The 14486-nt window shown below is 38.8% G+C and overlaps 1 protein-coding gene across 1 annotated transcript in view; it reads left to right on the top strand.

The window, feature by feature from the left end:
* Positions 1–14486, top strand: part of LOC123311076 (neuroligin-1-like) — a 167206-nt gene that overhangs the window by 110546 nt on the left and 42174 nt on the right. Inside the window, exon 6 of the mRNA XM_044894841.1 lies at positions 8145–8333. Coding sequence (XP_044750776.1) covers positions 8145–8333 — 189 coding nt within the window. The remainder of the gene's footprint in view (positions 1–8144; positions 8334–14486) is intronic.

Raw genomic sequence — 14486 nt, 5'->3', positions numbered from 1 at the left:
TTCAACTAGAAGAGTTGCTCTTTCAGAATATGTATCACATTTCTATCTACGGTTAGTTTTATTGAGAGAAAAATTACTCTAAAGGTTGCTATCGAAAAATTTTCAAAAAGATGGAATCACTTAAATAAACGTCAAGACCGAACGGCTGCATCGAAATCGATAAAATTGTCAGGTTTTCAACTAGAAGAGTTGCTCTTTCAGAATATGTATCACATTTCTATCTACGGTTAGTTTTATTGAGAGAAAAATTACTCTAAAGGTTGCTATCGAAAAATTTTCAAAAAGATGGAATCACTTAAATAAACGTCAAGACCGAACGGCTGCATCGAAATCGATAAAATTGTCAGGTTTTCAACTAGAAGAGTTGCTCTTTCAGAATATGTACGACATTTCCATCTACGGTTAGTTTTATTGAGAGAAAAATTACTCTTACGGTGACTATCGAAAAATTTCCAAAAAGATGGAATCACTTAAATAATCTTCAAGAACGAACGGCTGCATCGAGCTCGATAAAATTTTCAGATTAATTACTAGAAGAGTTGCTCCTTCAGAATATGTATCACATTTGCATCAACGGTTAGTTTTATTGAGAGAAAAATTACTCTAACGGTGACTATCGAGAAATTTCCAAGAAGAAAGACTTAAGTAAACTGTCCCCAATGTTCTCGAAAAATTCAGGCGGTGAAAAAAATCCGGAATTCAAACGTTACACTAACCTACCCCATTCTCTCATTCCGGATTAGCGTGTACACCAATTTGCAGCCTTAATCTCGCCCCTCGGAGGCCTTTATTTTTCCTGGAAATCTCATTTTTATTAACTCGAGAAGCACTCCTACAACAAGGGCCGACGACGTCGAGATTAAAAGCGGAAATAATGATCGAATTTTGTACTTGTCCAGACAATGGGACCGGCATCCCTTTGATGAGACCGAATCCAGCGTTGCGAATTTCAAACGCACCTTTCTTGAGGGCCCATAAATTAACCCCCGCGAACTGTTTTCTGTACTGTAATTAAAATAATAAGTATCGCGCAGCGGAGTTTATTGTTTTATGTTTCCCAGATATTATTATATGGCATCGCGTTCCTCTCCGACCCTGTTCTGTCGCGCAAGACACCAACTCGGTTGTCCTTAATGATCAGTTAAATTACAGTCTCATACCTGGGGGGTGCGAGAAATGGGGGTATTAATATAACCGCTTAAGCGAGAGCGAAACTATAAATTCATGGGAAAAGTTGAACTGGATTCCGTGTCCCTTGGATGCTGGCGTCAACGAATCACGACAAATTCAACGGGATTCTAACCCTCTAATAGGGCGTAACTTTGGATCACGGTCCTGCTGTTTTATGTGAAAAAAACGATACTAAGCGACAAAGAAATCATGAATTTATCAGAATAAATTTTTAGGTTATGATACCAGTTTTCTATGATCTTCAAGACCTCATTTGACAAGTTCTAAATCGTGTTTTTTTCCAACATCCGTATTTTGGGAAATGAATAACTTTTTGTGAAAAATTTCCAAAAATTTGTTCAACTTTGAGGTGCTGTAGCAGACAAAAAAATACCACTGGACAAATGCTGATTTTTTCACTGATAGATTGATTCTTTTCGAATGAAAAAGTCTAAGTTTCATTTCCCTACCACGAACAGTGTAGATTCTAAGATTTTTTCCGCGAAAGTCCAAAATCGCGAATTTTTCGACGACCATAACTTGAAAAATAATCCTCGTTTCTGAAAACTGTTTGCATATTCGTAGTCTATGCTCTCGAATTAGTGTTCAGTGAAAATTTGGTTGCGATCGGAGCACAAAAATTTTTTTCAAAAAATCGCAATTTTTCCATACAATATGTATGGAAAATTTGGAAAAAAATTTCATCTCTCCGATCGCCACCAAAATTGGTCCACTGACTAAGTCGAGGGCGTAGATTACGAATATGCAAACAGAATTTTGCTGAAAGGATTATTTTTCAAGTTATAGTCGATGGAAAATTCGTGATTTTGGATCTTCACGGAAAAAATCATAAAATCTAAATTTTCCGCGGCAGGATACTGAAACTTGGACTTTTTCATTCGCGAAAAACAATCTATCAGTGAAAAAATTAGTATATGTCTAGTGCTATTTTTATAGCTGTTACACCTCCTTAAAGTGAAGTAAAATTTTTTCTTGAAAATGATTCATTTTCCAAAATACTGATCTCTGAGGAAAACTGATATATTATTCGTAATCTACGACCCCGAATCTATGTAAAAAATGATCCGGGTCGATATAGCTCAAAAAAAAAATCCACCGGACTTTTTTGTGAAAAATTTCTGAAAATTTGGTCAAATTTGAGGTGCTATAGTAGCCAGAAACATAACACTGGACATATGCTGATTTTTTTGCTGATAGATTGATTCTTTGCCAATAAAAGGTCGAAATTTCATTTACTTACCTTGGACAATTTAGATTTCATGATTTTTTCCGCGAAGGTCCAAAATCGCAAACTTTCCATTGACCATAACTTGAAAAATAATCCTTGTAGCAAAAATATGTTTGCATATTCTCGAATGGAGAATCAAAAGTCGAACTACAGTGTTTTCGAGAAAAATGTTTCGGACAGATCAACGCAAACCAAAAGAAGTAGACCATACGTCTTTGCGTTAGGAATACGTGAAGGAAAGAACGTAAGAAGCCACTAACCAAGCAATAAATATTTAATGGGCTATTTCAGCGTGTGAACCATAAGTCAACACTCCCCAAGCGGGTATAATAAAGTATTATTTTCTCGAATGAGGAGATCGTTGATATTTTTCATTCAACAAACATCCCTCGGTATGTATGTCCCTATATCTACACCCTTTCAGCGCCTCCATTTTCAATTCCACTGATTAACCGGGATACATAGGATCGTGACCTGTGTCCTTTGATGAGCCTGATAGTGTCTGTACTGCCTCTGTAGGCGCATAAAAGAAAGTGTGACCAGATTTTTTGTGAGAGAGATGCGACGTACCACGATAATGAGGTACTCGAAAAGGTTCGCGAATATTGGGGAAGAGATTGAATAGCTACTTTGTGAAGCACTATTACACGCATTTCATAGAGAGGCCTGAGGGTTATTTTTACATAGACACGAGTCTCTGGTTCATTTCGTGAATGAACAAGATATTTCTATGAAACAGTGGAACTGTCAAATAACTTTGTTCATCATTATGGAGTTTTCAGAGCAGATTTATTCGATGCTGAAGTTCCTTTTCAGATGTTTCCGTCTTGTATCTCCGAAAAACATCCAGAAATACCAATCAATTTGAAACGTGATTACGCTGACAAACATCCAGCGAAACTTTTTTCATTCAAGGGAAAGAACCATCTTTGATGTAATAATTGTGGTCCAGAAGCGTACCGGCAATATTAAATGAGTTTAAACAGCGTCTGAGAACATCAAAGTGAATATATTAGGGCATAACTGGAGAATAAAGCTAAGGCGGCATACGGAATAATTACTTTTCATCGTTGAAACACAAAGTCTTAATTGGATTTTGGTAACGGAACTGGAGGACAAAGATTCCTGCAGCTTACTGCGTTGCTGTGCTCTTTCTATTAGCGAGATATGTCAGTATGTCAGATTTAATGACGAGGCCGGTTCGGTACATCACTTTTCATTAATGTGATGAAAATGTTTTTTTGTGTTTCATTATGAGCTTTTTCGTTGGAACGCTTCAAGGTTCAAAGGACCTTACTCATGGTCGATTTTTTCCAATAATAACTCACCAAAGATTAAATATTTTGGCTTCTCTCATCGACATATTTCGCATGCATCCGATGCTTGATCAATAAATTGAACATTACTCTTGACGAATATTTCGCTTGGTTGAATGAAGGAGCAGAAATGGGACTTTTGTTGAGAGTAAAAACGCAAGTCTTTCTCTGTACCATTCTCTCCAAAAATCCTGGCAAATGACAAAATGGAATTCCGGCATTAAACTAATGGGAATACTTTTAGTAATTCCTAACGATATTGTATATGAATACGCGATATTAAATCGGGAAGAAAACCATTCCGAACGAGAAGATGCCGAGGAATGTAGGTAACATGTAACCTTCTAGTTGGCGATCTCATTCAGTTGTTGGGAACACGGGAAATTGCAGATTCCTTCAAGATACGGATTCCCAGTTTCCGCTCAACCGTTTTGATCCTGCAGCAACGAGATGATAGAATTCTGGTACAGCGTAACTATGGAGTACCACACAATTGTGTCTTCGAGCTGAAAACCTAATTTTAGAATGGTACTTTTGTTGAATGCAAGAAGGAACATTGTATATGCAGAGGGGAAATATGGAACAAATGAGCCTCTGCTATTTTACTGTGAATTTGATGATGTGTTGTTGCGAAGGTAATATATGCTGTGCATATTTTAGCAGAATGGGAGATCAACATATCCTTCCTCTACCTCCAATCAACAATTCCCTATCTACTTCTGTTTTTCTATCTGTCAATACCGAAAGCTTCATTAAGGGGTAACAACAGACCGAAGAATCTCCTCTGAATAGCAGGAAGTCGAGGCAAAACAAAACGTCCGTTTGATTCTTTGAAGCAAGGCACTCCGAAGAATACCTCATTTCCAGAGATGAAGCGAATCACTCTTTTATATCTATTTATGTCGGTCTTTTCAATTAGCCCCGTTTGGCGCTAGCAGACAGGGAATATTCATCCGGGACACCATGTTTATTGTTTGCTCACCGTCCCGACTCTTCTGAAAGGACTCTGAATAACCTCTCTCCGAAATTATGAAATATGCAGATGGCAATTTTTACCCGATAAGGACGCAATCATGCGATGGCGATGTAGCTTGTTTCTTTCATTTCGCTTGGATGGTTTGTGTATCTCACGCTTTGATTAGAAGGTCCAGCTTTACATGCATAGGGTGAAACCAGGAAGTGTCCTGGTGGATTTTAGTGAAGCAGTTGTTTGCGAGTATTCAGTTATGAAGTCATTCAAACCACAGGGAAGTTTGTCAAGGTGTTTAATGAGGATGTCCTGAGCCACATCATCACATAGAAGACGCTGTGCGTCACCTGTGGAATCAAGACATCGATGTCACCTAGAGCCTTTATCCTAACGGGACATAAGGCATCGTTGTCATGTGTTTGATCCAGTAAAAAACAGGATGTATTGAAAAATTCTCAGCCTACTATAGAACCAAACAAAATTTCAATGTCAAAATATTTGATTACTCAACATATTCTCCTCTTGATTGGATACATTCATTACAGCGAACCTGCAACGTCTCTAGACCTTTCAAAAAAAAATTTTCTTCTTGCTCTGCAAACCAGACCTCCACAGCTTTTATTACCTCCTCGTTGGAAGAAAATTTACGACCTTTTAATTTTTTTTTGTCAGTTGAGGAAAGAGATGATAGTCGGATGGAGCCAAATTTGGTGAACAAGGGGGGTGTTTTAGTAATTCAAACCCTAAATCACGAATTTTTTGCATGGCAACATGAGATTTGTGTGCAGGTGCGTTTTCCTGCAAAAACAAAACACCCTTGAATATCTTGCCGTGTCTTTTCTCTTTAATGTTTTCCCGCAAAGTGGTCAGTATAGTCGAATAGTAATCTCCGGTTATTGTTCCACCCATATCCAAAAAATCAATCATGATTACTCCATGGCAACCCCAAAAACTGAAACAAGAACTTTTCCAGCAGATTTTTGGACACGAAAGTTCTTAGGTCTTGGAAAACCAGAGTGTCGCCATTCCATCAATTGCTGCTTTGTTTCTAGATCGAAGAAATGAACCCAAGTCTCGTCCATAGTAACAATTCGGTTTAAGAAGTCTACATCGTTTTCAAATCGAGCACAGATCTAACACTATGCTTCTACCCTTGCACGCTTCTGGTCAACATTAAAACATTTGCGGATCCATTTTGCAGCAATTGTTCTCATGTCCAAATTGACGTGAACTATATGATGAACGCGTTCGTATGAAATATTCAGTGCTTCAGATATCCGTTTTAGCCCAATTCGACGGTCTGATAAAATCATGTCATGAACTGCATCGATATTTTTGAGGACTGACACAGAAACTGGCCTTCCCGATCGGTCATCATCTTCAATGAAAAATTTACCTCTTTTGAAGCGGTCGCATACGAAGGACATTGATCACGAAGGGTAATGAGCATATATTCGTCAATCTGCTTACCTCTTAACGCTTTTGAATACAGGTACACGATGATGGCTCGATACTCCAATTTTTCGATTTTCACAATTTCGGTAGACTTCTTCTCTCTTTTAATTTATTGCGTAACTCTGGTTTACTTTTTTGACCGCAAACTTCACACTGACACTTCTAATGAGTTGTTGTTCGTTGCTATGGTAACGCAATATTTTTTTAATGTATGGTCTAGGCTAACTAGATATCAATACATCCTCGTATATGCGGTATCAACAATGGGCCACAGTTTCATCAAAGCTGGGCTACTCTCAGCTCAGAAGAAGATCAGCAGTGCTGGCAATAAGCTTCTTAAACAAAGTAGAGCCTTTGATAGATAGGGTGAAAGGGTAGGTGGAGGAACCGAATCCTTAGGAACACCCACATTCAAACTGCAATTCCTTTAAGTTTCTCCAACCAATATTTAAAATCAAAGTTCATACAGGGCCAGTGAAGTGAAATGGGGTCAAAACAGGCTTCACTTTTGTATGACTATGGGGGGTTTCACAACTTTTACATGGCGTCTTACACCAGATCATCATGTTCTAGATTCTCCTGCATTCTCGTCGTTTCTCTGCTTGTGCAACTCTGGGTTTTTTGTTTCCAGGACTCTTTCTTCTGAGGTCTTACCCAGTCATCATCCTGCACATTCAGGATACACCAAGCGATATTATGAAATATGTAAATGGCAATTTTTAGCGACAGGAACTCAATCACGCGCTAGGAGATCGTTCCATATATTCCCCAAGGAACATCCATCTGTGTTTACCGACCGTGAAAGGTGAAAGGAAACAGTATAATGTCGGTATGAATGAAAACATTTCGTTTTTCGATGGCGCAATCTACCGGAACAAAAGGCTCGTAGCTGGAGCACATATCAAACAGATTCGAAAATGACATCATACGAGAGCCGGCACGAATTGCATTCACGGGAATAATACTCGAAGCGAAACTGTGAACCTTTCATGTCTTCGGCTCGGATCACAAACGTCCATAAAGGGAAGTGGATGGCATGGTTTGACGGCTTGGAACGCAGTTTCAACACTTTTTTAGGAAGTGTCCATACGGCCCGTCTAATGGATTGGTTGAATTCCGTATTGGCATTATGGGAATAGTTCGAACAGAACGCTTTATTGGCTGTCATGATGAAGCATTGATTATGTAAGGGCAGATCGATAGATGTCATAGGAAAAAACAAGGCAACCCGATTATTAAACATCAAAGATTATAGAGTAGAAAGATAGGAAACGCCCTCATATCGCTAGCACTAAAAACCAACTACATTTTGGCCAGTAAAAACACATTTGACAATGAGATGGCGCTGAAAACGTATTATCAATACAGAAAAAGTGTTTAATAACAGTTTTCTGTTTTATAATTGTGGGGCGCGAAATTCGAATTCTATTCCTTGTATTGAATTTCAATATTGTCCTTGTTGATACCAGAAACCGAACATCCTGAGCGACAAAACAAAAGGATGGTTTTGTTTTGTGACCAGGATGTTATAGTTTTCATCTGAACATTGTTTGGAATCGATTGGTATCAATGAAATACGCTGTTGGATGTGATAAATTTTTATTTACAATTAATCTTTGCTAAACATTATTTCATGACATTTGAGACTAAGAAATATTGAGTTGGTTCTTTCAAAATGAAGACTGGATCTTGTTGTTACTTCTCCTCAGATCATTCACAAGTCTCCACGAAACATAAACCTCACGAATTAATTGTAAAATAATAAAGATGTTACCTATAAACAATAACCCCTAGATGCATCATTGAAATCGCTCATAATTTGATATGGTCCCCACCCTCCAACTGAACCCTCAAAACTCCCATTATGTATTTAGATTTCGTTCACATTTCAGCACGGCCGCCTTTAACATTCGTACGTTACTCCATTAGGGGTTACATTTCCACATTACTCCGCCGTTTCATCTAAAAGCTTCCTTTTTTGCAGGATTCCTCAAGACTGGCACCAAGGGAAGCGCACAAGGCAACTTCGGCCTAATGGATCTGGTAGCCGGATTGCACTGGCTCAAAGAGAACTTACCAGCCTTCGGGGGGGACCCCCAAAGGGTAACCTTGATGGGGCACGGCACCGGGGCGGCGCTGGTCAACTTCATCGCCGTTTCTCCAGCTGCTAAGGGTAGGATACATAAATTTCAATTCGTCCTTATCCTGAATTATTTCATTAATACTGTTACAACTCTTTGGGGCACTCAGGAAGTTTATTTACGGATGGATTCTTACAGATGAACAGCATCTTGATTAATTGCGGGAGAAATTGAGTACAAAACGAAAAACGTAGATTTAGAAGGACACAGATTCTTTCCTTGAGTCAAATATCAAGACATGTCACGAGTAGACGCAATGAAAATCAAAATAAACTGCTTTTAGGCATGTGTTAATCCCAGGGATCAGTTTTTAAATTTGGTAATATGACAGAGACAGACAATTACAAAACATTGACAATGTATTCACTTCTGAAGGCATTGACAAAATAAGATGTTCGATGTCTGCTTATGTCACCTTTTTCCAGGCAACAAATCTTTGAAAAAAGGATGATAACAAAGCTCTGCCTAATTCTGCCTTCGCTGAAAGCAGATGTCTCTCTTGAGGCAGCAAAAATTTGTTCTGCTTGCACTGGTACTGCATTAGCTGCCTAGTATACAAGGGTAAATAGGCCAATGAATCGTCCTGAACACAATGCCAATTGTGACAAATTTACGAACTCCTATATTACGTCCCTTATCGATCTGGCATGACCTATTCGAGTGACAGCCGCACAATACATATCTTGCTTCGTTAATTGAAACACCATGTAGATCATGAAATAATGCCTAAACTCTAGATATCGTTGAAGAGTAACTAGTGGAGATCCCTCTAGAACGGTGGGCAAAATTCGTTGTCTACTCAGAGGATCTCGAGAACTATAGCAGCTAGAAGAATACGGATGACATTTCCGAGTTCATTTTTGGAGAAACAAAGAATGGTGAAAACCGCAGCCTCCTACGATACTTCGTTTTTGAGTTTGACAATTTCGTAAAGTTCTCATAACTTTTTTGTTTTTGAAGTTACAATTCTGAAACTTGAACCTTCTACAGGCACTTTTTCACGTAGAATCCACTGATGAGCTCAAAATATTTTTTCATTTCGAATCATTACTTGAACTTTAATTTTTTTAATTGTGAACTTTTATTGAATTTGATATTTTTGTCAGTAGTAGATTCTACGTATGAAAGTGCCTAAGAAGGTTCAAGTTTCAGATCTGTAACTTCAAAGACAAAAAAATTATGAGAACTTTTCGGAATCGTCAAAATCTCAATGTTTGTTTATAACTCGAAATCTAAAAATGATAGGCCGATTCTGTTCTCACATTTGGATTAGTCACGAAAAAAGATACGTTTTCTTCTAGATGCTATAGTTCTCGAGATCCCCTCAGTAGACAACGAATTTTGCCCACCCTGTACAAGTGGAGTTTTTTGTGGTTTCATCGAAGTATGAGATCTAAAGAAATTGATCTAAATTCAAGTTATTACGACACTTCATGAGAAGGATGCTATGACCAGCCCCAGCCTTCCCTACAATGGCTTATATATCCTGGATTCAATAGGATTCAATTCTGGTGAGCATGAGGTCCACTGCCACGTTAGAATGAGTCTGTATTTCGTTTAATTAACCGCAGAGGAATTTCTCCGAGAGGGATCTCATTCATTGCCGGCAGTGTTGTGCGAAATTCCCAGTTGCGGTTTGAGAAACTGTTTTCATTGAAGCGCGATAAGAACCCTTGATAATTAGTCTACGTTTCCCCGAGTACCCACTCATTTTAATACAGGAAAAATCGGCGCCATCAAACACCGTAAGCTCCCCTCCAAACACAATGAAACTCAAGTGGGCTTTAAAATGTAAATATATTTAATTCGGAGTAAGTTAGATGGAGTTTGGCAATTCGGAATGCATTTCAAATTCACTTCGCATAAAAGGTTGCCCTGGAAACAACCGCAGATAGCTACTAATTTCGTTTGTTCCCTACAACTACAGTAATTAGGACTTCTGCACGGAAACGCATATTGTGTTACTTTGAATGAAATAAATTTCACTCTGAACGCCTCATTTATGTAAGCCGGTACGAAAAACTCCCTTTGGATAGGTGAATTTTCCGCATTTGTTATTTCGCCAGCCGAATAATCTGGAAATGTGCGGAGAGTGTTGCTTTTAACGTACCGACAATTGTGCTGATGATACAATTAAAACGAATTGCAATATGAAAGGGCTCTCGAATTCTCACCATGACGGCGCAATTCCACTGTATATTTTCGAGTAGGAATGATAATAAGTAACTTTTCAACGATGTCTGCAAAACAATCACTCGCGAGCGAACGAGAATAATTGTTTTTGGGAAAATTGCATTCATTTCGAAGTGTTGAATATTCATCGGCTGATATTTGCCTCGGATTTTTGTTGGGCAAATGCTCCTCATCAAATAGAAAATCATCGATGGCCATGGAGATTTCAGTCCATCTCAATTTCCCGAGGAAACCTCTTATTCTTCCAATACATCGTGTTCCAACTTGTTGACTGTAATTCCTGATGTTTCCCTCGTTATATTTGATTTCAGGATTCAGTTTGTCTCCTTATCGAATTATGATTTCCACTCCACATGTCTCCAAACAAGAACCGATTGGATTCACTGCCAGGAAATTGTTTCATCGACCCTAATTCGATTCTTCATGATCAGGGGTTTCTTGGATTGATTATCTCAACTCCTGATTTCGAACATGGCAGGAACATCAGTTAGGTTAATGCTTCAGGTCTTGGTTTACTCTTGTTCAAAACCACCATTCCTATCTGTTATTTTTTTATCATTTACAGTCATTGAACATTTACAATTAAGGCTTCGTAATGGCCTGAACGGACTGAAGCAAACAGGACCATTCCGGCAATATCACTGCCCTATCACAAATTCAACGTCAACGAGCTACAACTGTTTCGCTATCGTTACAACAATATGGTATCTTCCCATAATCATAATATGCACCCCGTGTTTGCCATTCCACCTGACAATCCCATGCACTAATCTCCCCTGATCATCAACGACCTCATTCCTGAAAGCAGAGAGGCAGGATATTATTTGTTGAAAAAAAAAAGAGAATTCTTCCCTGTTCGTTTTGCCCTTCAATTCAATTCTTATATATATCGTAGGTGGCTTGCCAAGTCTGGAGGAATGGAACTGAAATTGGAACTCGGCTAGATTTCAATTAAGTTGATGAAGAATTGTTTGTTCGCTTTTTCGTCCACCTACCAAGAATTATCACTCTTCCGAAGAACTTTAGATGCAATATCTGTGTCCCTTCAATTAGTGGAGCGTCTTCAGTTGATTCGGTTACTCGAAATTTTACGGCTCTTTAAGTTTGTGAATAAATTCATTAAATGGGCTGGATTTTATAGGTATATTTTCATACTTCTCCTCCGAAATAATTCAGATTGCTGGGCTTGTGGAAACAGATTAGGTACTCGGATATCTCTCATTATTCACGAGTTATTACTGAAAATAACTCCAGTAATCCCACTGAGAGGTCTGGGTTTACCCCATTTCTTCATCCCCTCAAAGAGTGGGCAAACTTCCGAAGAAGTCTGGTAGTATATTGTGTTTACGGAACAAATTACTCCTATCAAATTTGAAGAATCAAGCACCAACAAGTCTGTACGTCCAGTGAAACAAATTCCTTCCTAAACAGTAACTGTACCACTTCTGAGTCAGAACCGCTTCATTCACTCATTCCAATCGAAGTCACATATGAGTTTTAGTTGATGGAATCCTCTCAAAACTCGTCGAGAATCTAGAATAACGTCTCGGAGTATTTGACGACTGTTTCCATCGAAACCAGAACCAGGAGCATTCAAAACCCTTTGTTGCATGACTCCACAAGTACTCAAAGGCTCTCTGCGGGTAGACACAGTCAGAAACCGATCTTGTGCAAGAGTGGCAGATCTTGAGCTTCCACTTTTCGGTGTTTCGGTAGCGTTTTCAGTTTCTCTAGACGATAAACTACGGTTTCACTAACCTGTCTAAACAGGAATATAAACTGCGATCTCCTGAAGGTTCTGTAATATTTTATATCTCATCTTTCCTGAAGCGTAAAGGTTCTGAATTTTCTTGCGACCAATTTTTGATAATGTGCGATTTATTGAACCGACTTTAAGGAGGGAGTTTGCAATCTGAACGCAAGTTCAAAACCAATTTCTTCCGCCAACGTTTCTCGTCCGTAAAGCCAGGTATTGAACGTACTAATTGAATCGCAAATAAACATCAATGAATTTTGCATATATTCCGCAATTCTATCGGATCCTGCGACCCGTATAACGTTTCGCCTAATCCCTTAAAGGAAAGCAACATAAATCCTGATCGATGTTCCAATCCAATCTCTATACGGGCGGATTGGACGAAAAAAAGGAGGAAAAAACCCTGCACGCATTGTTTGCTCCGAAGAGATTCTCCGCATTATCGGTTAAAAACGATATTTTTATAGACATAGCTGGAAATAGGAAGTGGACGGAGGGAGAAGCGCCCCTGGAGAAAAAGGGGTTGGAACAAGCTTAGGCAATAATCGAAAAATTTGTTTTTTCCGAGGTGATCTTGTTTGGACAGAAAACTTCATTGCTCTCACTTTCAAATCCGAGAGATTATAGGAAAATAGAGGTTAGGTACATCCCTAAGGCCCAATAGACTATCTATATGAATGAATTGAAACTAAAATGATGAAACTGTCCCATGAATGAAATGGTTATTGATATATTCAGTAAAAACACTACCAAAGAGACTAGAAAGAGCCACAAAACGTTAAAAATATACTTGAGCGTAGGATCGATGTTCTAGTTATAGTTTTATTGATAAATGTGGTAAATATCAAAGAAGGACCCATACGAGATTCCTGAGGTACCTAGACCTGATGTTGTCCTGAATAATTCAGGTAAAATCCCTGAACTGTAATTCAGTTCAGGGATTTTACCTGAACTGGGGACTCAATACTTTCCAGGAGACCTAAGACATACGAATCAACAAGATGTTATGACTTTTTTGATCTGAGACTTCCTTATTTGAAACTCGAAACAGAAATACATTAAAAATTGTGGGCAGAGGTATACGAAGAGTATATTTGAATGAACTAATAAGACGATAATCTGTCAGGTTCAGCAAATTCAACATGGCAAGATTTTAAAGATCTCACATTTTTTATGTAGCAGGGGGAAAATCTGCAAGACAGACGAACACACCCTCTCGTGAGGGGGAACAAGTGTGAGGATTCTCACTCTCCTGAGCTCGAGACACACTAAAAACCCTAAACTGCTTCTTCATAGGTTCCGGGCATTTTGCCTATTAACCAGTTGACTCTTATGGTTTCTGGACTCTCACACGATCATAGTCGTGTTGATAGTTGTATGCTGCCTATAACTTTTATAGGTTAAGCTCTTCTTTGGTTACATTTAAATCCTTATCTGATCTCTCGGTCTTCGGTGGTAGGTTCTTGACCTTCTAGCTTCTTCTATTGGATCATAGTCGACTAATCTTCGTAGTTCCTCATTTGGATGTTGTTTGGCTTTGTCGAATATCCTTTCCGCCTTTCTCTTCATAAATTCTGTAACTGGTTCCATTCCAAGTCCTTGTAGATTTGATTGTTCCTAACAAACCAGGGCACATCCATCGCCATTCTAAGGAATTTATTCTCAGTGGCCTGTATTCTCTTGATGTGGATCTTGGCTGCGAAGTCCCATGCCGCCGATCCTTATGTGAGTTGTAGTCGCGCGATAGTTTTAATCAACGTCAACTTGATGTTCTTATTCATATGACTTCTTCTACCTATGAGAGGATAAAGTCTACTCATTGCGGCTTTTGTTTTATCAACTGCACATTTGATGTGGTTTTTCCATGTTAGTCCTCTGTCAAGCTTCACTCCTAGGTATGTTGCTTCATTTTCCCATTCAACCTCTTCTCCGTGAACTTCAAGGTTTTCTTCCATCCTCAATCTTCTCCTCTGCAGTAATATTGCTTGAGTCTTTCTTCCATTGATTTGGATTTTCCATTTGATGCACTATTTGAGTAATTCATCTATGGTTTCCTGCAGTCTCTGGTGTATGATCTCTGGGCGTCGATGTCTGAACGCTATTCCTGTGTCATCTGCATACAAGGTGAGCATATTTCTACCATTCTTCGGGATATAATGAACTTATATTACGTTAAGCAGAGGTCCAAGTACCAATCCTTGAGGCACTCCCGTTTCCAATTGTCTGGTTTGAGAGG

Source organism: Coccinella septempunctata, chromosome 4 (assembly GCF_907165205.1).
Source record: "Coccinella septempunctata chromosome 4, icCocSept1.1, whole genome shotgun sequence".
NCBI lineage: Eukaryota > Metazoa > Arthropoda > Insecta > Coleoptera > Coccinellidae > Coccinella > Coccinella septempunctata.
This window is presented reverse-complemented; position numbering and strand designations above follow the sequence as displayed.